Source organism: Triturus cristatus, chromosome 6 (assembly GCF_964204655.1).
Source record: "Triturus cristatus chromosome 6, aTriCri1.1, whole genome shotgun sequence".
Classification (NCBI taxonomy): Eukaryota; Metazoa; Chordata; class Amphibia; order Caudata; family Salamandridae; genus Triturus; species Triturus cristatus.
Window position 1 is genome coordinate 895,758,399 of NC_140589.1, and position 25,351 is coordinate 895,783,749.

Genomic DNA, 25,351 nt, shown 5'->3' on the forward strand with positions numbered 1-25,351 from the left:
TCCGATTTATGGAGGCCCAGACACATTAAAAAACAACCTATTGAGTCTTTCCTATATACTTCTCTTAAGTTATCTGATCAAACCTCTGTTACTACACTTTTGACAGATGGAGATTCCTTACCAATTCCGTTCCAAGCCACCCTCTAAAATGTCGTGGTATTCTGTGAGGCGTTTACATGAGTGCCCCTAAGTGCGTTCATTAGTTGTTTCTTGCCCACTGGCACATTCAAAGAATCTTTAAGACTTTGGCAGAATAATAAAAAAAAATACGTTGACACAACAGATCAGCTCAACTCACCAGCTTCCATTATTTTATCCAGTGTTTATCTCCACTTAACATCTTGTTTGCTGGTATGGGACAGGCTAAGATTCACTGTTTTTGTTTTCTTTTTGTCCGTGGCCGCTTCTGTGGACCCCAGAGTACTCTAAAACAAGCCCCGCTAGACCTCTTTACATGAATTACAGGAATTAATCCAACAAAGCTGTTGACCCAAATATTTGGATCAACTACTGTTCAATGAATTCATGTAGTTAAAGAGGTCTAGCTCGAATGTTTAGTTATGATTATTTTGCTATTTTCCCCTTATTCCCGGACCTAAATTAAACATGGGGGGGTGCCTTTTCTCAGGGGTACACTACAACAAGCAACCAATCTCTTGAGAGGCCTTTCTTCATCTTCTTACCTGGATTAACGGGGAAAGGATCTTTCAGGGGTAGCCTCCACCGCACTGCTTTAACCTTTTATTATGGCTCTCTAGCAGTGGGAGTCATGGTAATACCATGTAGTTTGAGGGTACCTCTACCTTGAGTGGGTGGGGTATGTTTGTGTAGTACATGTCTTGTCGATTCTGACGTGATCTGTGCTGCCAGCCTTCCTCACTTATTGGCTGGTAGAAATTCATCGTTGCGGTTGGGTAGGCGGGGGCCGCCACTCACCTCCTGTTTAAGTTCTAAAGCTCTGGGTGTATTGAGTAACGATTACCAATGCAATTGGCACTCTCAGAGATCAGTAAGTGTAGACATGCGGGCGCTGCCCCAGAGATAAAAGAGAAAAGGTAAAACAAGTATTTGCATTGCCAATAGGTCTCGCCAATGGGACTTTATAAGTGTCTATGCAGCAGAATAAGGTGGGGGGGGGGGGGGGGGGGGGGGGTTGGGTGAATGTAGCCTTTTTTAGGTCTCGCCTGATCCAGCGCATGCGCTGGTCTGGCCGAGACATTTTGTATACGGGCTTTTCAAAGTGCTGCCGTGGCCTAAAGCTTCAGTGCACGCGCGCAGCGCCATGTGTCTTTCCTCCGCAGCACGCGATCACTTTCGCGTCCCCCTCACTTTCGCGGCCGCGTCGCCAATGCTTGTTAATATGTTGACTTCGCAGCACAATCATTAACTTGACACCCTCTGCTGCTGCGAAGGTCTCTGAAAAGCAGTAATATGGGTGACACTATAGATGGTGGTGTTACTTATCTTCCGTGACTTAATACGGCTGCTAATGGGACGCATCTGTGCCATAGGCTGTGCCTTTACCCATTTGCTACTTGTTCCAGTAGCTCTGTGCTTATTGTGAATTCTAGAAACCTGAGCAAAGTGCCCACGTTTGTGGGGTAACCTAAAACGACACAGTGATGGTTATGCTACGTTACTCCGTGGCTTAAATCTCGAGGTACTGAAGCAAATCAATGAAACTCAATAGACTATTCAACTACTTAGTGCAGTTGGTTTGCCCAATATTGGATCTGCTTCTCTGAACGTACAGCACACTGGGACGTCCTGTGTTTAAAAGAAAAGTACACTAAACCGTTTGCCTGCTGCTCAGCCCTTACCCCGACCATACGTCTTTCAGAGAGCTCGGGCTCGACGCCGGGCCCTCTCGGTCTCACACTCATTCTTTCTCCCTTCATTCTTCCTTGCCGTTCTCTTCCCCCCAGCTGTCTTTCTCCTCGTGCCTCTCACTTAACACCGTTCTATCTACTTCTGCCCCCGGCTTCTTTGCTATGCTCTATCTCATTCTCTGCTTCTTTTCTCTACGATTCTTCTTTTCTCGTTAGCCTTCTTTCTTCTCCCTCTCAACCCTTTTCTTCTACACTCATCCACCCCCCTACACAAGCACCATGTCTGCCCACCAACGGCGCCCAGCGCCTGCCTCCCGTCCCTCCTTGTCGGTATTCATCGAAGGCGCTCACGGGCCTCCCTTGTTCCGCCTCGCAAATTTCAACTACGGCACCAAGGGTTACAACGCATATGGGCCCAAGGAGCAGAAGCTGGCGCAGGAAGGGTCGGGGAGTCTATGCCTTACATCGACGAGTCGCCCACCATGTCGACGCAACTCAGCGCCCGCAGCCTGGACAGCGACTATGGGGGGGGGAATGCCGCCCACCCTATCCGAGGTCCTGCTACCTGGGGTAAGTGTGCATCTTCTAAAACCTGGTAAAATACCCCACTTCTATAATAGGAAATACATGTACATGTTTGTTCGTGCTTGTGCTAAGTATATATTGTATCTGAGTCATTTGGATTTTAAAACTATCTACTTGGATGAACCCCTTGGTTTCCAAAAGCACAGAGAATCTAATTCATACATTCTATTTTTGAAAAATTTCTAGCTCTGCCTAGCAACCGCGGAATAACCCAGAGTGTACTGTTTTTCCCATGAGATGAAAAAAAAGCCTTGATTTTCCCTCCAACAGTTATGCACCCATCGCAAATTGAATACATTGCTATCCTTCTTGACAATTGCATAGTCGCAACTGTGTCAAAAGCATTGTTTTATCATCAAGTTGCCACTATTTTCCCCACATGGCCTGCAGTCGCTAGGATGGCAAAGAATATTTATTTGCAGTGGCAACAGAATTGGTAGAAAATCCTGCACATTTTCAACTTGTTTGAGATCGGGCGTGGAAGTGACCGTGTGCTTCTTAGTTAGTAGGTTGTTTTTTTCACGCAGTATTGAACTCGTCCCAATCACAAATTGGTTTTAATCCTAGATCTGAGCTAGCCTGATCTGTCTGTAGACACGGACGGTGTTCTTGCGATTCGTAAAAGAAATGTGTAGGCTCTACATAAGAGAGGTGTTCTGGAACAGTAAAAGTTTTGTGGGGCCGTTTGAGTGGGTTTTCTGTCTCAGTAAATGGCAGATTTAGGCAGTACTCATTCATTCGAGCTATTTTCTACCAGTTGATCGAGCAGGGCCTTAAGTCAGCTGCTGGAAGAGGCTTGGCTTGCTGTGCAGTCCAGTCTGTTAGTCAGCAGTGAGAAGAGAGCGTGGGACGCTAGACTCCTGTAGTAGCCCTTTACAAAGACTTTGCTGCATTGATGGCTCAATTTTTTAACAGAAAATGTCAGTGTGCAGTGCAGATTTTACATTGATTATTGCATTACAGACAATGGTCATCTTTAATTAACTGTATTTTTGTCTCACCCCGTTTTATTGGGGGGGGGGGATTAATCAAGCAAAGGACACAGCAAAATTGGATGTTACTTTTGCCGCGTTACTTCTTCACTCTAATTCAACCCCCCACTCTCTTTTTGTCTCTCTCCTTCTCTCTCTCCCCTCTCTAATTCTCTCTTCTTCATTAACTCTCCTGTCTCTCTCTTTTTTAGCCCATCATTCTCTCTCATCCCTTTCTTTCAAACCCCTTCATTCACTCTCTCTTCCCTTCTTTCTCTCTATCCCCTTTATTCTCTCCTCTCGCTCTCTCTTCTCTTACTCACTCTCGCACTTGAGCTCCACTTGCCATTCCCTCTTCCATTCTCTCTCGCTCGCATTTGCTCCTCCGCTTTCATCCTCTTTAGACTGCAGGTTGTAAACATTTACACACCAGACAAGGAGTCTCTCAAGCGGTCTTATTACAGCGGTGTATAGTTATAAACATTTTTTGTTGTTGCTCAAGGCAGTAATCTATTTAGCAAACTTTTTTTTAAAAGCTATCTATTCTCACACATTCTATGTTACATGGGTGTATTTTAAAACGACAGCATTTGTTATTCCCTCGTGCACTGCGGTCTCCTGAAATAAGCAGCTAATACAGGACAAGGCGACATAAGCACCCTTCATTCTATGTACACCCTTTCTCTCTCTCTCTCTTTCTCTCCCCTTTAGTCACTTTCTCTCCCTTTCTTTATCTCTCTCTCCTTTTTATTCTCTATCCTCTCACTCTCTCGTCTCTTTCAATCACTTTCTCACTTGACATTCATCTGCCATTCCTTATTACATTGTTTCTCTTTCGTTTTTGATCCTCCATTTTGCTCCTATTTGGCCTGCAGAATGTAAAAAAACTACACAGGAAACAAGGAGACTCTCCAGCGGTCTCATTACAGTTATAATATATCACTCAAGACCACCACAGCAACACTCAGCGCCACCACAGCAACACTCAGCGCCACCACGGCAGGCGCCACCACGGCAACACTCGGCGCCACCACGGCAATACCACAGCATCACTCGGCAACACCACAGCATCACTCGGCAACACCACAGCATCACTCGGCAACACCACAGCATCACTCAGGATCACAACAATATCACTAAGTGCCACCACAGCATCACTCAGCACCACCACAGCATCACTCAGCACCACATCATCACTCAACGCCACATCAGTATCACTCAACATCGCATTTGCAATAGTACACAACCACATCATCATCACTCAGCAAGACCTAAGTATCAATCAGCATCACCTCAGCATCATCTCAGCACCAGTCACCACCACCACCACTACTACCACCTCAACATCACTCAACACCACCAAAGCCTGCTCTCGGAATCTGGCATCTGTTGATTCTCCCCTATCGTCTAACCGCTGCTAGTGTTATAATACAGGTACTAGTTCACAAACTTCAACCGCCAATTGTTTATGCCGCCAATTCATGTATACCCCCTGTTAGACCTGTCAGCCCTTTGGGTGGTCCCTCCTCATCATTATTTATTTTGTCCCACTTTTGCCTCAAACCCTGTTTGAATTTTTCCTTTTTGGGAACCACCAGACTTTTTCGTGTTGCTACAGATTCAGGGAGCCATTTTAGCTACCCCTGAAACTTCTGTCTGAGGGCCTGAAGCACAAAATGGTGGCCACCTGTGACATCACCAGCATCCACTGGAACCTACCAGCACCTTCCAGAACTCTGTGACAGTTGGAGACCGTTTAGAATGTTGGGAGGATAAGAGAGGCAGTTGGCAGTTGGAGCTGGCAGTTGGCACCTGACTGGTGAAGAGAGAGGAGCACAACAGTGAAGGAGGAAGGAGTGAAGCAGCAGGGGTGGAAACTTGTGCCTGGAGTGGGGTCCATAAACCCACCCTTGATACTTGTCCCTACTGATGGATCCCAGCCTATAGCCCTGTGTGGGAAGAAGACAGAAGAAACTTATCCTAAGGACCTGGACAGCAGGAACAGGCCTTAGAACCAAGAAAGCAGCAAGATCCTGACCTGGAAACTGGTTTCCCTGGAGTCCGGCGTCGAGTAGCCTAAGACCTGGAGCCCGAGGTGGAGAAGCGGCGCTGACTGAAGTAGCAGACGTCGTACCCGGAGCCGCCTGAGGTCGTGAGAGGGCGCCGACGGAGGTCGTGAGGAATACCAGAGGTCGAGGAGGAAGTGAACCGAGGTCGAGCGAGCGGCGTCATCGGAGGAGTGAAGTCCGCCCTCCGGAGTCGTCGGAGACCGAGGTAGAGGAGCACCGGAGGTCGGGAGTGAGGATCGCACTCCGGAGTCGCCCGGAACCTGTGTGGAGGAGCACCGGAGGTCGGGGGTGAGGATCGCACCCCGGAGTCGCCGGAAGTCGACATCGAGGCCAGGCCGGCCGACGTCATCGGAGCCGAGAGCGCCATCGGACCGGAGCCGCCCGAAGTCGACATCGTGAAGAGACTGCCCGACGCCGTCGAATCGGAGGTCGAGATCGAACCGAGGCCACCGACATCGGACCGGAACCGCCTGCCGGCGTCGTCAAAGAACTGACATTGTGCCGAGGCCGCCGAGACCGAACCGGAACCGCCTCACGGCGTCGACACGACTCCAGCGGCGTCGGAACATCAGAAAAAGGGCAGTAAGTGGAGTAGAGGGCGCCTAAGGCCCTGTGGAGACCCGAGAGACTACTCTAAGGGGCTAGGGAGGTGCTGAAACCAACCTGACTGTGCCTGGGGTGAACTGGGACTAACCTAGAGAGGTTGTGTGGAGAGAGAAAGCCAGGGCACTGGTATTCCCCCCTTTGATCTACCTCAGTTTAGGCCTCAGCCTTGTCCCAGCCAGGGAGTAGCCCCCCTCAAGCCTTCCACAACCCTACAAGCTGTGCCTGGGCCAAATCAGCCCATAAGAATTGAAGTGTCATCTGATTATATGAGGGTTGCTGTATACTTTTAATTATTTATTGGGGGTACTGTATTTATTGAATTTTGACCTATTTATTGCTGCACTATATTTATAGGTCCACAGGACTTGATGGTGTACAATATTTATTGGTACAGTATTTATTGCCTCAAAGTATTTAATTGTCTGTATATATTGCACTTGTATTTATGCCCTGTTATTTATGATCACCCCTATTTATTTCATCAAACAGCCAATATTTATTTGACCTGCACTAATTGAAACTTGTATATTGTGATTGACCTATTTATTTTTCCAATCAGCAACTAAGAGAAAAAGATAAAGAAAGAATATTTTCATAATTTTTACGGTGTAGAGTCGTTTTTGGAACGGATGCACGCATGGTTATTGTATGGGTATATTGTATGCTTAGCACTGCGCCTGTTTCCTGACCACTCGAGCCAAGCTACCACAGTGTGTTCCGGAAGACCACCACCACCCCTTCTAGTGTGGGAGTGGGTTTCCAACACCCCCTAACCCTGGACCAACGTCCAACCCATTTACGTTGAATTTACTCACGCATGGCATTTGAGGGTGGAGTTCTCCACACTTTTCTGTCTGGCCCTCAGTCACCAATAACCCACCTGGCATTTAACACAAAACTAAACACAGGCTGGTAATAACTCATACTTACCTGATCTGTGGCTGATCATATAAACCTTTATATAGCTTTATCTTAACAAAGAACGTGAAAGCACCTGGTCTGTAAGCACTATTCAATTCAATTCAAATAGACTTTATTCGGATTTCAAAAACCATCCATAAAATCACAAAATACATTTTAAAATACACATATAATACTACAGTTTTGGGCCACAACTTATCATTTACAAATATAATTTATAAAAACAACAATGAAAACTCAAATGACCTTTATACTATACAGTGCACAAAACCACCTTAGATACAATATATGGCAGTATATAGAAAAAGGATAACTATGGGTATTATGAAAACAAGACAAATGCGTTACATTACATTAGGTTAGTGCAAATCGTGTATTAAAGTGCAAAGTGTATATCTCAATATAAAATTAATCAATTCTCAAAGACCTGCGTGAGCGTACGATAGCATTAAGAAAATTACTGACTCTAAAAATTAATTCATCTGATCCCAACATTAAAAAGTGTCTATAAGCATAATTGTGATCGGTCAAGTCGTGCTTTCTACAGTAGGGGATCAAGTAATGCCTTGTAAATTTCTTGTAGAAACCACAGCCAAAAATAAAATGTAACATACTCTGGGTTCCACCATGGTCACAAGGGCAATTTAATTTTTCCAGATTTTTAATGTAACCCAGTGGAAAGCAGATAAGATTTACAATACTCCGGTCCCTAAATCTGAATAGTAAGGTCCTGTTCCACCTGCCCAGTTTTTTACGTAAATAGGGCTGTGGTAACCTCGGGAATTTCGGGGGATGGTTCCTGGATTTGTAAGCAATTGGTTGTAGATTGTTTCGCAGAATCTACTCTTTCCCTCTCTTTGTGGAAATGCTGATAGAGTGCCCTTCTCACCAAATTTTTGTGGGAGCCATCGATCTGATCGGGGTGTGTGAAAAGATGACCATAGTCGACACTCACGAGGCTCTTTTCTACCGCATTAATCCATGGAATTAAGCCGACATTCTCACTATTCAGACAGTCCATAATAATCTCACGGGACAAGGAAGCTGCCGGGTTTTTCCAGACCCTTAACCAGAACAATGCGGGTCTGGCTCTTATAAAATCCTCAACATAGTGTAGTTTTAATTCGTTATGGCATACGGTGGTTGGTGCACTAATGACTCCCCCCAAGATTTTCCGACAAAATCTATTCTCTTCTCTCTGTAATTCGGAACAGTTCGAGAACCCCCAGACTTCAGCACCGTATGTACCAGTTGGGAGGCATTGGGTCCGGTAAATTTGTAATAAACTGGAAACCACGTCCGCCTGGCGCGGTTGACGGAGAGAGGTAACAGAGTTAATCGATTTGGAGAGTTTATTTCTCCCCATTGCAACGTGGGGTTGCCACGAGCCGCTATTGGAAAATAGCAGACCCAAATATGGGAAAGTGCAAGTACTTTTTAAAGAATTTTGACCTATCACAATCTTTGGGATTTTATAATTTTTAGGGCCGCAGGTCATTATAAAGGATTTACTAAAATTAGTGCACAAACCTAAGTCAGACATGTAATCAACAAATCCCGATATTAAAATACGCAGGGCATTCGGAGTGCGGCCCATGAGTACCGCATCATCCGCGTAGAGTAACGCCGGGATTGGTTTCTTATTAATGATAGGGACGTCTTTTGTCAAATTACATAAAGAATGGGTTAATTCATTGATGTATAATATAAAAAGCAAGGGGGCCAGAACGCAGCCCTGTCTCACCCCCTTGCCTATTAAAATTTCGTTTGAGACCTCGCCTTCATTATTTATTCGGACGCGGGCCTTCAGGTTGCGATGGAGGTTGGCCAAAAAGTGGACTAGTGGTTCGTCTAAACCGTAGTTTAAAAGAATGGACCATAAGCGAGAACGGTTAACAAAATCAAATGCTGAGCTTAGGTCCATAAACCCAAAATACAGAGGGGATTGTTTGGCTCTTGTGTATTTAGCCATTATAAGGTTGAGGTTCAGACATTGTTCCACCGTGCCAAGTTTGCTCCTAAAGCCTAGCTGGCAACGGTGGATAATAGAATTATCATCTGCCCAGGTGCTAATTCTATCAAATAGGACCCTACCAAGGACCTTCAGGGTATTATCGATCAATGATATTGGTCGATAACACCCCGGGTCCAACCTATTTCCCTTTTTGAAAATAGGTACGATGGTACTACTGGACCATGTCGAGGGGATAGATTTCTTACTCAGATTGTTAAAAAGGTTACAGAGTAAGGGGGCCCAGAAGCTTGTATTGGATTTAATCTGGTCAATAGACAGGCCATCCGGGCCTGGTGCCTTGTTACCAGCACTATTTGCAATGGCTTCCTCTACCTCCTCTAATGTTATGACTATGGTACTGTCGGGGAAATTATCCTCGGTGTGATCTCCAACTTCCGCATAAAGTTTTGAGAAGTGGGTGACCCATGAGTCTCCTGTGATGTTGCAATTGATCGGGGTGATGTTACTTCCCAGGGCTCTCAAGTTCTTTACATCTCTCCAAAACCCAGTTGAATCTTTTAAGGCAGCGGATTTCGTGAGATTATCCCAGTGACTTATTAAAAGCTCCTCAGTTCTAACTTTTAGTGCATGTTTGTATTTGGAGCGTAGTGAACTGACAAGGGACACATCTCGGGGTTTAACTGCCAAGGCCTTTCTAAGTTCTCTATTGGCCCTCGAACAATTAGTGTCGAACCATCTTTGGTTGGTTACATTATGTTCTTTTGACGGTCTGGATATTGCCCTTTTTATAACTATGCATAAATCACAGAAAGACTTAATTATATCGGGGCCACCAAATGCTAAACATTTAGAGATCAACAGAGGATTATTCCTAATCACAGTAGATAGGATCTCTTGGTTGTCGATCCCTCTCCAGACAATCCTGAGCCCGTCTGTGGAGACAGTAATATTTTGGGCTCCTGTCTCATGTGGGCCTATAGGTTTTTTAATAGATTTAAGTTGGATTACTATGGGCAGATGATCGCTATATGAGCTACTAACAACCTCGGAACTAAGTAACACTTCGCTAAGGAGGGAAGAGGTAAACATATAATCAATCGTAGTTGAACTACCACGGCCAATATAAGTAGGGGCCGGCTCAATTCCCTCAGGGGTTCCACAATAGCTCATTACATCGTCTAAATCCCTGCTATATAATAAATCCAATAATTCAGCACCTCGTCTACAAGGCGGGGATGTATAATGAATGTGGGCATTAAAATCTCCGCCGACACAAATGCCATCAAATTGGCCAAACTTTTCTCCATTCGCAACTTCATCAATAAAATTGAACAATTCTAAGAAGATAGGATTTGGATGGTTAATAAAATTATTATAAAAGTTTGAGACAAATTTTTAACCTTGCAACATATTTCACGGCTATCAGATATTTACTGACCACATGTAAAGGTTCAATTTTCACGTCCTTAGAAATTTTTGCCCAGATGGATAGACCACCACTTGGTCGCCCCGAAACAGAGGGCGAGGCAGTAAGATTATGACAGAAAAAACCCTCCAATAATTGGGCGCATGTGCACCACGTTTCCTGCAACATTACCACATCAAAGTTACTTATCCAGGTAACCCATTCTTTAATTTTCATCTTACTTGAAAGCCCAGCAATATTCCAACTAATGACACTAAGAGTATCAGTTGGTGGAATAGTGGTGGGAGAAGGAAGGGCAATGGAAGAGTCGGGGCGTGCTACATAGGGTGGAATTAATCCATCTGGACAGGACTTATGAGCATTTATAGGTTTTGCCATTTCCAAAGGCATTGTGCTAATAACCTTGTCAAGTGTAATAGTAGATGTTATTAGTGGTCAATCTAGGCTTCCTAATTCGGATAGAGCGGAAAATCTGTTGGATAAAGGAATGGTATTAGAGGCCGTTTGAAATATTCTGTGTGGGGGCCTGTAAAAGTGGCCCAGTGGGTGAAGAGTTATGGCAGTAGATGTGCTGGCATAGGTGTTATGTGTGTCTAAAAAGAATCTTACAGAGCTCGGGTGTCGGAAGTTGATCACTATACAGTCCCCACTAATATTTTTGTGTTGTGGGCCCACCCAACTTACCCGACGGGTTGATATAATCTCATTTGATATGTTCCATCTTGCCCCTTTATGTTTAGTCAGCCAATCAATGCATTTGTTATGCAATTGTGGCCATGACTCGCTTTGGTTTTCATTAAGGGCTGGTACGCCTGCTAACACTAGAACATATGGGCAGGCTTCTGGGGGTAAGTGAAGTGATGGCCCTAAATTATTAGTGGTACTATTTCTTACTAATGCACCTCTGCTTGTGCTTACACTATCCGATGTGTTGCCTGTCCTATCTTTTAGGGTTACTGATGGAGTAATAGTGGGATTAGCATCCGAGCTCACAATATTAGTAGTAGCTCTTCCTGCTACTCCAAAAGAGTCATGATTTGGGCCCATGGTCAGTGCGGGTGGGGTATTAGCTAAAGTGCTGCTAGATGAGACAGCTTTAACAGCTGTTAAGCTTTTAGTGTTACTATGGCCAGAATCATCAGCAGTGGCCAAACCCCCCTCCCTCAGACCATTACATAATGATTCTAACTTATTCATAATTTTTTCACCCCGGGCTACATCCACACTAATAATACCTTTCCTTTTAATTTCCTCTTTTTTGACAAGGTTTTCAATTGTGTCCAGTCTCTTAAAAACAACATTAAATTGTTTAGCTATTTGAATTTCAACTTGCTTAAAAATGGTATCAACGATAGTTTCAATCAGATTGCCATTGACTTTGGGTTGGATATTTCGGTCAATGGGCTCAGTCTGGGTACTGACCGAATTGTCGGTACTCTCATCACATGATATAGGGACCCCACAAGTGCCTTTATCCAGGGCTGAAGACTCTGGTCTACAAATAGAGACAGTGAGTCTTCCCGTTCCTTCATCCAATGGTGAAAGTTGCGATGATAAGTCCTCAGTGGTACCTGATATCACTATTTCACAGTCATTTCCTTTGTTTTTGTTCCATAAACTTTGTGGGGTAGGTTGGTTTCTATAGTGTCTTGATTGTTTCCTTTTGTTTATGGTACATTTCACTGGGCCTCTCTTACGTTTCTCCCTTGTTGTTGTGTTGGGACATGGTGTTTTATCTAGTGCGGATTCCACTAGTCGGTCAGTTATAGGTACAGTCACCAAACTGGTTGTGTCAGTAATGGGAGTTACAGTGTCAGCTTGGGCTGATGGTTTGATGACCGTTACTGTAGGGGAGAGAGGGAGACCCAAAGTAGGTAAAACATTAGGAGACTGGGAACATGGCAGGGTAGTAGTAGGAAATCCAAAGGACATCCTGCGTTCGGTATCAGCAATCTCGTTGGTAACCATAGTAAGGGCATTAGCCAATAATGTATCAATCGATGTGGGCTGTTCAATAGGGATAGCAGTAGTGGCAGATGTGGGCTTCATCGTACGTTTCCCCATGGTTTGTATAAATACCTGTACAGCCTGGTGATGCAAGGGGGGTGGCCCAGCCCTGCCTCTGTCTGCCCCTGACGGCCCCTGACGGCCCCTGACGGCCACAGACGGCCACAGACGGCCACAGACGGCCACAGACGGCCACAGACGGCCACAGACGGCCACAGACGGCCACAGACGGCCACAGACGGCCACAGACGGCCACAGACGGCCACAGACGGCCACAGACGGCCACAGACGGCCACAGACGGCCACAGACGGCCACAGACGGCCACAGACGGCCACAGACGGCCACAGACGGCCACAGACGGCCACAGACGGCCACAGACGGCCACAGACGGCCACAGACGGCCACAGACGGCCACAGACGGCCACAGACGGCCACAGACGGCCACAGACGGCCACAGACGGCCACAGACGGCCACAGACGGCCACAGACGGCCACAGACGGCCACAGACGGCCACAGACGGCCACAGACGGCCACAGACGGCCACAGACGGCCACAGACGGCCACAGACGGCCACAGACGGCCACAGACGGCCACAGACGGCCACAGACGGCCACAGACGGCCACAGACGGCCACAGACGGCCACAGACGGCCACAGACGGCCCGCCCTCTGCCCGGGCTCAGCCCGGCGTCGCCCGCGCGCGTCCCGCGACGCGGGAGTGTCCTCGCGTTGATATCGCCTCCAGGTGTCGATGGGCGTGATCTCCGGCCCCAGGTACCCCAGGTGGTACTGGGAGACGTAGTCCCCGTTCAATACGCGGCCGCAAAGCTGATGAACGCGGCGGCGTGTGGGGGATAAGCGGTGTAGGGGCAAATGCCAGGAGCCCTCGGTGCAGCAGCCAGGTCAGGCAATGTCCTCCGGCAGGCTAGCGGACACAGGAAACTTCCCCCGCTCTGCCGAGAGTGTCCTCGCGTTGATATCGCCTCCAGGTGTCGATGGGCGTGATCTCCGGCCCCAGGTACCCCAGGTGGTACTGGGAGACGTAGTCCCCGTTCAATACGCGGCCGCAAAGCTGATGAACGCGGCGGCGTGTGGGGGATAAGCGGTGTAGGGGCAAATGCCAGGAGCCCTCGGTGCAGCAGCCAGGTCAGGCAATGTCCTCCGGCAGGCTAGCGGACACAGGAAACTTGTAAGCACTATTTTCTTTAATGAGTTTCTACGACTGCAGGCACGGCATGCTTTCCTGCAACATTCAGCGCGCCATGCACGCTTTCACTTTCTAAGCAATAGGTCTCGTATTTACAAGGGTTTGAGCTATTGGCATTGTAAATGACAAAGCCTTTTATTTGTGTGTTAATTATCAAAACAGGTAAATAAAAAGCATTGTCATTTACAATGCCAATAGCTTAAACTCTCGCAAATGCGAGACCTATTGCATTGCAAATGCTGGTTTAGCTAGGCAGTTATGCCTATGCGGGTCACGGATGAGAGGGGCGGAAAGAACGTCAACACAAAGTACCAATAGAGTTGAGATCTCAGCAGATACTCGCCGATGTTGTTACGCTGTCACTGTAAATCGAGGGGAACAAGTATCTTTCCCCATCTCACCAAGGCGGTGTGTGACTGGGGCCACAGTTCTTTAGACGCGCTGCCCAATGATCCTTATGTCCTGCACCACACTGGTCTCGTCTGAAGAGGGCTCTGCGCTCTACCAGTGCCTGGTGGGCCGCCTTCAAGTCTCTGCCAGACAGCGAGACGCACCGCTCTTTTTAAGGCACAGCAACAACGTGTGCGACTTCAGTGAGGAGTACTTGCTCGGTTTAGAGAGCTCGGAGTGGTGGTGGCAGCGGCGCCAGGGCAGGGAAGCGCACTCTCTTGTGATGACAACTCTTTGCTGGACCGGGTCCAACTGAAAGCCTGCGTTCAGCCCTCCCTCTGTGAACGCTGCACCAGGGTGTAATAATGGTTGTGGAGCAACGGGGCGGGATCAAAGGGAATACGACAACAGGAGGCGAGGCGGGAGCAAAGTGAACACAGACAACAGGAGGGGGGATGGGAGAGAAGTTAAACACACCAGGGAATTATAAAACAGGCCAACACAAAATAAAAAGTAGTGTACTTACCAAAAGATATGGCCCATATCGAAAGGATCCAGGTAGCACGGGCGGTCGCTAAGGCGGGACAAAACAGCCCCAAGGCAGGACAAAAGTACTCTATTCCCCAACTAAAACTATAGAATTTATTATGGCGGACCAAGTAGCCAATGAAAAAAAAGGTAGGCATCTTCAACTTCCCAAAGAGAGTACAACAGCCTCGCAGAGCAGCACATGTGTGCTGCCTCTAGGCTTGACCTAAACAGGACCAAGAACACCAACTTTAGCAGAGTCGTTCTACAAAGGTGATTCCTTGGCACGAGTCGTTAAATATAAACTGCTTTAGCACGGAAGCAAAATGCTTTGACAATACCTGAAACACTGGGTTTTCATTTCCTAGTTCTACTTTTCACCCCCGTTCCCATCTTTACATATTTAAATATAAGTTTCATTAAAACTGTTCTATTAAAACTGGAAATTATATGTGCATATCTTTTCTGGGGTACTTTTTTAGGTTATTGCAGATTTTAAGTTATTTCAAGGTATGAATAAGTCTGTGCTATATATGTTATTTTATATGATTCACTAAATTGATGAGCAAGGGTTGGGAGTATATTGGCACAATAAAATGGCAGATGAATTTTGAAACTGAAATAAAACCACTGAATGCCATTTTGCACAACCAGTGCAATAGGTACAGTTAACATTTAACTTTTCACATCTACGTAATTTTAATTTGAGTATTACTGCAGGATGTTTGTGTAAGAAGACAGATTTACAACCAAACGTGTAATTACTTTCAAAACCTAAAGTTGTTCATTGGCTACTCATGTCTATTTTCAAAGGTTATATAGACAGAGGTCTATGTTCCAAGGCCTTTGTCCTGCGAGTAAATGTAAGAAAAACAGTATTCTTTCAATAGTAATAAGCAAATTTGGAATCTGTGTAAAGGGCATTGCATAGCACACCTTTTACAACATATACCATTACAGAACATTAGCCTAGCAAGTTTATTTGTGACTTGTTTATATATTTATAAACTGGCAGACACATGAAAACATGCAATACAACTGCACTGCATAGTTAACTGCTGCAGCACCTGTGCTGGTCATTTACGTTTTGGTTGCTGAGCTGTGGTTTTGAAACAGTTCTATTCGCATCTACCAAAGGGTGGGATGTTCATTTGATTCATGCACATGTAACACCTTTTTTAACATTCAACTTGTAGTCATGCTTGCCATTTTGTTATGTCACATCTCGCTCATTAAGTGACTCATTGATGCAGCCTCTTTTCTTGTCACCTGCTGAGAAGAATGCTTAGGCCCTTTATGCAGTCGAAGTGAGCCTGTCCCGCGAAAGCCAAGGCAAAGCCAAACCATCAATGTAAGGCACCCTGCCTCCTAGGCTATAGGAGGCCTGCCTTAGGGGTGGCTTACTTACATTAAGGCAGTGGGGTAATCCTGTCACACAGGGTGGATCTCGAGCAGGGAAGCTGCTTGTGCAGGCTGCGAATGACCTGCTGACTATTTTTACTCAGGTCACTGAGTGGCAGAAATAGTGCTGTAGCCCTGGTGACATCTTTAAACACCCTGGCCCTGGGTTGCACTGGTACCATATACTAAGGACTTATAAGGTGGGGGGGGGGGATTAAAGCATCTTGCCAATTGGGTGTAACAATTCACATTACCTTTGAGAGAAAGAACACTGGCACTGGGGCCAGGTTAGCAGGTCCCAGTGCATTTTCAGATCTATTACCACAACATACAGAGCAGAAATGGGGAGGGGTGACCATCCAAAAAGGGCACTTTCCTACACGACTAAACAGCAGGGTGATTTATGTGGCTGTTTTGACAATTTCCACACAGCATTCGAACTGGTATGCAGAGAAATAAAATGGAAAAACTGACTGTAATGGATACTGATAAAGGCATTTTCTACATTCTGAAGGAGGTACACAGGCACAATTAGGCATGGGTAGAAAGTAGGTCTAGAGGGCATTTTGTTGATAAAAATCCCAGTATGTGACGGCTTCAGACATGGTTGTCTGTTGGATGCTACTATGTTTGCCTTTTTCTTAGGAGGCCAACCACAGACTTAAATACACACTTCAAGTCAAGACCGGAGGCTAGCATTATGCACAAGTCCTTTATTGCCACTCAACTGCAGCACTTCAATGAAAACAATAACCACACTTAAAATTCCAGAACCAGAATGTCACTACAGTCTATACAAGTCTCAACCCAGCAGCCATCTCTGCCTCTTTTGTTTGCTGCTCCATGCCAGCTAAGTATCCTTCGTGATTAGAGTTTTATGTTTAGGCTTTTAATATTTTAGTTATTTATTCTCTTTACAGTTTTGTATGTTTAATTAGTATATGGAAGATATTTACTCGTGTTATAATAGGTTATGCTTTACTTTCCCAAATTAGGGGAATTATAGTTATGTTGTCGTTTAGGTATTTTTAGGAATATGGAATGTTTTAGGTATCTGTTAGTTGAGGAATTTGAACGGTTTTGTCCATCTTTTTTAACAAAAAATACTGTCTGCCGTGATCTTAGCGTACATTTTATTAGGTGTGGGAGAACAACGGTAAGCAATCTCGGCGCGAAGCATCTTGAGGCCTTCAAAGTGCATGCACTTGTAGGATGAGATAGTGAGACCAGTTTACTGAGTGACATTGCATGCATAACACGCGTGACGGTGCCAGAAACGGGCAGCCTAATGGGGTTTACCGAACCCATTTCATGTGCACTGTAGTACTCTGGGGCCATTTTAGCTAAGTTTTGCACCGCGCAACAGGCTCACACGAAGGAATTCGGTTTATTTAACGAATATTATATTAACTGCGTGTCGCAGGTGAAGTACAGATTTTTTTTTTTACTGTGGAGGATTAACTTTTAAAATAAATAACAAAAAACAAGAATTTCTAATAAAAGTGTGAGGTTTAGAGAGAGACAGTGAGTCTATTACTGGGACATATTTTTTTTTTACTAAGGGAATATATGGGCTTAGTAATTAGGATGTGTGGGGGAGGAGAGTCATCTGGTGCAGACATGGAGAGACTTCCTTGAAAAAGATAGAGCAGGTAAAGCTAAGGGACTCTGTGAAAGAAGCATTTAAGTCTGTTTTGAAGGGAAAAACAAGGAAGACTGTTGATATGTCTGTTAATGAATATTGGTTCTTGGAGGAGGATGATGAAAATAAGAACAAAAATTCTGGTAAGAGAAAAATGACCAGAAAGAATATTGAATTGAATGACAGATTTCTGTCTTTGGAGAGAGATGGACTTAGTGCTACAGAGGAGGAGAGTGTAACGCTGCACAATAGAGGGTGTTCCTATCGGCAGAAAAGAGATTCAGGTATGACCTGATGAGAATAATGCGCATGACCATGGTGATGGTAATTACGATGATTATGATAACACTATGGTACATACAATATGATAAAATAGAGAACTCAAGGAAGGGGAAACGGATTTTGAAGGATCCCCAGAAAGTAGACATGCTCAGTCCAGACATGATCAGGCACCCCTGAAGTGCAGATTGGTGGCATATGCGGATAATTTTATAAAATGAAGGGCTGTGGTGATGGCAGAGTGTTTTCGTCCGGTAGTAGAGGATGAGGCTTGCGTAACCCTTCTTGTGGATTCAGACCGTATCAGTTTTTAGGTCGAGGGACCATCCGGTCTGCCGGAGGCAGAACCGGAAGTCCGGAGATTTAATGTTTTGGAGAAGAGGGGCTTGAACCCGCCCCTCTTCTCTCCTCTTCTCCATTGGCTGGCCTCTTGATTGCTGGCCAGCCATTGGAGAAGAGGATCGTGTCGCCGAACAGGCCCCGTCCTTTTCGGATTCGGGGGCGTGTTTTTTGCTACTTTTCTCATTTTCTCCTCCAGCCAATGGCAAGAGGAGAGAAAATAAAAACACGCCCCGAATCCGAAACCGCCGCTGCGTTTCTCCGAGGCATTTCTGCTTCGCCTCGGAGAAAGGCGGTGGCCTGGTATGCATGCCCTGTGTTAGCAACTTTGACCGACGATGAAACGGAAATGTACGATATTTTGATGAAATACAACCGAGGGGTATATTCCAGGACTTCTTCCCAATAGTTCGCAGCTCAGGAGCTGGTCCGCCTTTCCCCCTCCCGCCTCCATTTCAGCCCTGAACCTGGCGCAGCGCCTCTGTCCTCCCGAGCCCAGACACTCATTGATCCGGAGAGAGTTCTGAAGCGGAAAGAACCCCACGAATGCCCCCCCGACACCCCCTCCCCGCAGCCCCTCCGTCCACCCCTCTCAACTCTTCCCAGGCCCCTTACCTTCTCCCCCCTGCAGGCCTCCAGAGACGGTCCCCAGGGCTCACACCTTCTCAGCTCACAAAGTACAAGTCTGTGCGGGAGTTTTTCAATGTGTGTTGAACAATACATTTTAATGTTATTGTGTGCCTGTATATCGTCGTTATGTGGGTCGAGGATGTTTGGGTTTGTTTCCCTAAACGTCATTGACTACACTGCGGAGTTTCCCTGCTGTCATCACGGGAGTCATCTGACCTCTGATACGGAGAAACAGAAACTTCTTCCTTGAGGGTCGGAGACATCGGTGACTCCGGTAGTGAGCGTTCACCTGGCGATCGTGGTGGCCAGCCACTACGTGCTGGGGTACAGAAGGGCTGGGCTTTCTTTGGAGCCCGGCGCACATAGTTTAACCGCTCAACTGAGAACGCTGCACATCAACAGCGTTCATCGGAGAGCAGAAAGGGCAGAGCTGAGCAGGTTTTTGCTTCCTAAAGGCAAAGCCTGAGTTTCACCTTAGTAGTACCTCTGTTGCGCAGCTCCATCCCAGCACTCACCCTGGAGAGATTACTAATACCTCACCGTAACGCAGAGCTTCCAACATTACTTCAACCGTACTTGCATTTCATACCCCTCCGTACATAGGCTAAGAGCTACTTTGTAAACTGAGTGAGAGCTGTGATCATTAAAATAGCGCTTTGTATTTTGGGACTTGTAGTTTCGTTCCGCCCTATTAGTTACGGGACACAAACCTGTACGTGCAAAACACGGAAGGAGTTAGAATTTGTCACACGTTATAGTGGCATTTGAGAATCTGCGTTATAAACGGCGTGCTTTACATTTCACCAAACGCTGCAGTGTTTTAAATGGGCAAGTTCAAACAAGAATTTTGCACTTTCATGTGAATAGATTACCTGCATTTCTTAGAAGGGCGGCCCTGCCGTACATCGACGACAACAACCTCTGAGGTAAGGCTGCCCTCCTTCTCCAGCCTGCGTCCAGACAAGAGGAACCTCCCCGACTACAATAGCCTACTTCCCGCACTCCCAACTTGGGAGCTGGCCGGAGATCCTGCCCCGGTAGATCCCGCAACACTGCCTGACTGCAGAAGCTGCCCACTGTGTGTGTGCCAGGCTTTGTCCTCGTCCAGAAATATGGCAGATAAGGGCTTTAATGGGGCGACGTTCCTGTAATATAGATAGGGATAGTGGGCAGCCCTTGAGAAAGCATTAGTCATCGGTGTATTTTCAAAGGTATCGAAATTCATGTACGATGCGCTATAGTTACTGTATTCAGGCGTCTACAGCCACTCATTTGCAAAGCGTGGAATACCACTCTTGCACCCTATTGTTTATATTATTACTCCACCACCACCACTCATGTCATTATGCTCATTTGCACAACTCTTCGGAAATACATCCCTATTACAAAGTAGCCCAGTTATAAGGCTGTAACGAACAGCACCGTTTGCTTGTTCTTGAAGATCCCGTATAATATAATCTACAGGTAGTAGATTGCACGTGTCAGAAGGTAAAACAAAGCAAATGCTTTGATCGACATAGAACCCATAAACCATGTTTGTTATTCGTCGAAGAAAGGCCGCTCTTTATGAGGCCAATAAAGTTCTAAATATTCAGTTCAGCCTTTAATTAGCAAAATGTTTTTTCCGAGAAAAGACATAAAAAGGTAAGACGATATAAAAAGGTATCCTTATTGGGTAACGTTTCGTGATCTTTCAATATGACAACTTATGTAACTTCCAGGAGTTTGTGGAATGTTCGCATCTTACTCCTGCATACAACCTTTCCCCCCCGCCATCGAACTCCTGGACATCATGCATTTTTATTTATATCTGCGTGGGGGTGGCTCTGTGTGTGTGGGTGGCTTTGTGTGTGGCTGTGTGTGCGGGTGCAAATGCAATAGGTCTCGCATTTGAGAGTAATTAAGCTATTGACATTGTAAATAACAATGCAGTTTCTTTAAATGTTTTAAAAACAAAAACATAAACAAAATTAATGTCATGAGCAATGCCAATAGCTCTAACTTTAACAATGCCGAGACCATTGCATTGTAAATGCTTGTTTTTTATTTGTTCGGTCCCAATTCCAGGAAGGGCCTGGAGAGGGCACTGAAACAGTGCCAGGATAGGCTCCATGACATATTAGGACCTTTAGCTTCAGCTTCTTGACAATACGCAATTAAGAGTCGACGACTATTGTATCAAAGAAGCACTAAATAGTGAATTAACTTAGGCCCAGGACTTTAAAAAGATTATTGAAGGGTGAGGCACCTTTTGCTCACCAGTAGGTTAATAATAGCACCTGTTAAATTATCTAAAGAGGAATTGTGAGCTCAGGCCTCTGAGGAATACAAATAAGGTGATTTATCTCAAGATGAAGAAGTGAATAAATCTGTTCAGATCCTCTTGGGATTTCACATCTACCGAAACAAGAGATTAGACAAGAGATGTTTATGCAGTCCCAGAAACACCAATGAGGCTGCTTCAAAATAATGGGAATTGTTGTTGCGTCTTAGGTGGGAAGGTTTCCAATAAAGAGGATTTGCTTATGTGCATGGTTTAATGGGATCTACAGTATCATTTTTGTTACAGTCGGTTTTAAATAAAGCAATCGAGTGGCCAACATCTTGAAACAAGTACTGAGAGTAATGTAGGGCAACAACGAAAGAGAAAGAAGGCGAGGCTGTTAAAAGAATTATTACTGTCAGCATATTGGTTTGTGCCTCGCCCCCACCCTGTCTATCCAGTAAAGACAAGTAGGGTCCAGCCCTGTTTGCCTCCACAGATCCCCACCCTCCTCAGTAGCTGGTGGCCTTATTAACAACACAAGTTAGGCAGCACCTGGCCGGATGTTGATGGAATCCAGTTGGCACATATGGATTTCTTCAGATCATGCCTTTTAGGTCCCAGTTGCAGGCTCGTATTGTAGGACGTGACCCATAGGCAGACAGCATTTCGAGAAACAGCAGTCAGTCGAAGCTGAGAGGGTCATACAATGGGTCGATGGAACCTGACAGTGATTGATGCTCTAGTCAGAGACCACTAGACCAATTAATGATGCTCTCTTCCGTAGCTGTACATTCATAAAAAAAAATCAAGTAATAAAAACACATTGCTGAGAAAGTAAGTAATGAAAACCCATTTAGAGAAAAAAACAAAAGAATAGAAATACAGTTTTTGGGAAAATAACAGAAAAAAAACTAAGAGCAGTTAAAAAGTTCAAATTAAACACCAGGCCGTTTAAAAAGAAAAACAAACTGTGGACCACATAGAAAATGTCATCTAGAGGAAAGGGTTAAGAGGCTAAATGGGGTAAGGGCCCCCATGGAAAAAAAGAACAGGGAATGGGCAATACACTAATTTTACAAATGGGTGAAAGAGCTGTTCCGGCATACACCTACTTCCCTCCCCACCCCCAAAAAGGGGATAAAAAGAGGGAAGAAGGAGAAGAAATGTGGGAGAGATTCATGCTTGTAGAATTGTGAGCTCAAATTCGAAGTATTGACTTCGGCACTCGTTGTTTTCCAAAAGCTTTAGCATGCCATACTGAAACAGTATTTTTTATGCAACGTTATGGTTGTACCATTCAAAGAAGGCGTCACATTGCGCTGGACACCACATAACCTCAGTAAGACCTGTCACAGCTCTTACACATGGTGCAGCATGATGTGCATTATGAAAAAGAAGCTATTATTGGTACATATTTACGTGAGCCATTGACACTGTGTTGCTTTTGAAACAGCTGTGTATTGAACATGTTTAGCGATCAAAGCCCACTCCGAGTGAGAAGAGAATTACTGATACCCCTCAAAATTGTGCTGTGTATTTAAATGCATGGCTGGCACTGCAATTGTGTGTTTGCTGGCCCGGGAGTGGTGTGTGTGTGTGCGTACGCAGTCTGCTCTTTTTGGAAGTACATACTCGTGCTTCTGGTGCGCTCCCTGCTCGCTCCCGCAAGTTGGATACCGCCACAAGCATGAGTATGTGCTTCCAAAAAGAGCAGAGCGATGGCTAAAGGTCCTCCTAAGCAACGCATGCGCGCTGCGTAGGCGAGACCTAAACAGCATAATTTCATATTTTAGCTTCTATGCGTAGACTCTTCACACTCGCTTTTTCTGTGTGCTTCAGGATTGAACTGGATGGTAGGGTCGCCACTGATTTTACATCTCCCCCCACGACCCATAAATTACAGTTTTGCAGTAACATTCCTTCAGATCCTCTGGTACACGCGAGTTAGTTTCTCTTTCCTGCAATTGTCCCCTAGACTGCTGCATTGGGATTTAAGCAGCTGGGAAATCTCTTCACATTGCTGACCTTTGTCTGAGGTCAGAAAATCACATTGTCTAGACGCATAGAGCAAAAGTTATGGAGTGTCACTACATATATATTTTTTTTTAATTGGGGAATTACTAAGCAACAGTAAGATAATGGCGTCTTGTGACACTCTCTCAAGTCATGAGTAAAAGTATACGCCTACAGCTGACCGTAGAAAATTAGGGTCATATATACACACCACACATACCTACAGATAAACTTAATAGAACTCCAAAAAATTGAGAAAGACAACACAGAAATACCCAGCTGTTATATATATATATATATATACACACACACATATCTATATGGTAATAGTCAAATAAGTACCTTGGTTTTTACATCTAACAACGGTTTCCTAAATATTTTTACAAATTGTTGTTTGCACTAGGTTTGTTTACAGTTAGTTTGACAGCCCTCTGACAGTGCAGACTGGACATAGCAAGATGCAACATTTATAGAGCAGCTATTGGATTCACTACACTGCTTCACCGATGTCTGCTTGTTTTAAGATTTATGTTAAATAGGTAACAATGAATTTATGAAGAAAATGCTTAACTAGAACATGGCCAAGATGGCTGCAGCATTGCTTGGCTGTGCATGCATGTCTATTATGGTTAACTACCACCACTTGGTGCTTGAGTGGCAATGCAAACACTCAGCACATGTAGATCAAGCTCACAGAAGTATTTAATCCCGGCACGTGCCTCTGTTACTTTACCAAAGAGAGCTAGCTGCACATCAACAAATGTCTGATGGACACACTGATAAATAGTTATGTTAACGACTGAAAAGCCTTATGCGCCAAGGACACTTCACCTTAAACGTTTGACATGAACGGAAAATGAAGCAAAACGTTCTACATCTGAACAGAAATCATCTATAAAGATGGGTTAAAAATGAACAGACATAATGTATGCGTTTATAGATAGGCCAATAATGACAAAACGCACCTGCTTGAAAAAAGTCCTGCAGCCAAAAATATTGTTTTCGTTTGGGCCCTTAAGACATGACAGTTTGCCTGACATGTATAAGTCTTCACACGAGATTCAACGTCTTGGCTAAGCGAAGAATGAGCCAGGGCCGTGGGGGGGGGGTTGTAGAATAATCAATACCACAGGGTGTAACTTTGTTGTTGTACTGATTGAGTCGGTGAAAAGGGGGCAGGGAAATATAAAATGGCTTTGAGTAAGACCTATAACCCAAAGACCATAGATGGGTCACAACGCGTGGTGCACTCTCTTACATACCGCTGAATGAACACTGATTAAACTGTGAATTTGGCGCAGCACAGTCGCAAATCTGACAATGAGCACCCCATCTGCAAGGTCAGGCACCCAAGAAGCGGAAGAGCCCGCTGCGGTTTGAGAAGCGTTTAAATCCATATGCATTTTTTTGGGGGGTGGGGGGGGGGGGCTGCTACGGAGTAAGTTAGACCCGTTCGGGGGAATATAATGCGGTCTGCATCGCAGAGGTGCGGATCGGATCGCTACTGTGAAAACCGCCCGTGCAAGACGAGGCAGGGGCTCGAAAAGAGGGCGCTACGAGACACCAAGAGCTCTCATTCATACTCCAGGCAACAGGCCCAGTCCACTGTATACTGGCTCCCAGTCCCTGTGCAGGAATATAAATCTATGCGGACAGTAATGCTCCTCGGATGCTCACCTCGTTGTTGAATATTTTCACGGCCTCCATGTTGCTCTTTGAGTTGGGGCCGCTGCGAAATCAGCGCAGGGATAGGGGTGTTGTGGTGTATGTCACTGTTGAGGTTCCACACCGCCCCAGGCTTTGCAGTTGCTCGAGTGACGCGCCCTAGCCCTGCCCCGCCTCCTTCTCCTCCGTGATCCCGGCATGGGCCTCCCGGTTTGATCGAAGAGTGCGGGCCCAGCAGACCTTGGGATCTGTCCTACGCCGAGTGCTGGACAGTGAGGCGCGCGCACACCAGCAGCAAATGCAGCAGCGGCAGCAACGACGACAACAGGCAAGATGGCGGCAGTGCAGCAGCGCCCCCTAGCCGACGGGTGGCCGAGCACAGCAAGCTGCAACCAGACACTCATGGACATAGAAAGAAGACTGTACTCCCGTTGAAACAGAAAAAAGCTAACACGTTGTAAGCAGCCGGGGTTCCTGCTTCAATTGAGGGTGGTGTTATAACAGTGTTGCGGAAGGCCAGGAAGTAACCCCGTTCTGTGTTTTAACATGTAAAAAGCAACCAGTAACTAACGTTTACGCAGCTGGGCTGAGAACTTCCGGT

At 45.6% G+C, this 25,351-nt stretch overlaps 1 protein-coding gene across 2 annotated transcripts in view; it reads right to left on the reverse strand.

The window, feature by feature from the left end:
• SCAF8 (SR-related CTD associated factor 8) overlaps positions 1 to 25,113 on the reverse strand; it is a 1,763,249-nt gene extending 1,738,136 nt beyond the window's left edge. For both annotated transcript variants that reach the window (XR_014963046.1, XM_085611536.1), the window contains exon 1: positions 24,763 to 25,113. Coding sequence is in view for 1 of the 2 variants with exons in the window: in XM_085611536.1 (XP_085467662.1) it covers positions 24,763 to 24,792 (30 nt within the window). In the remaining variant the exon portion in view is untranslated. The remainder of the gene's footprint in view (positions 1 to 24,762) is intronic.
• Between the last annotated feature and the right edge of the window lie 238 nt (positions 25,114 to 25,351).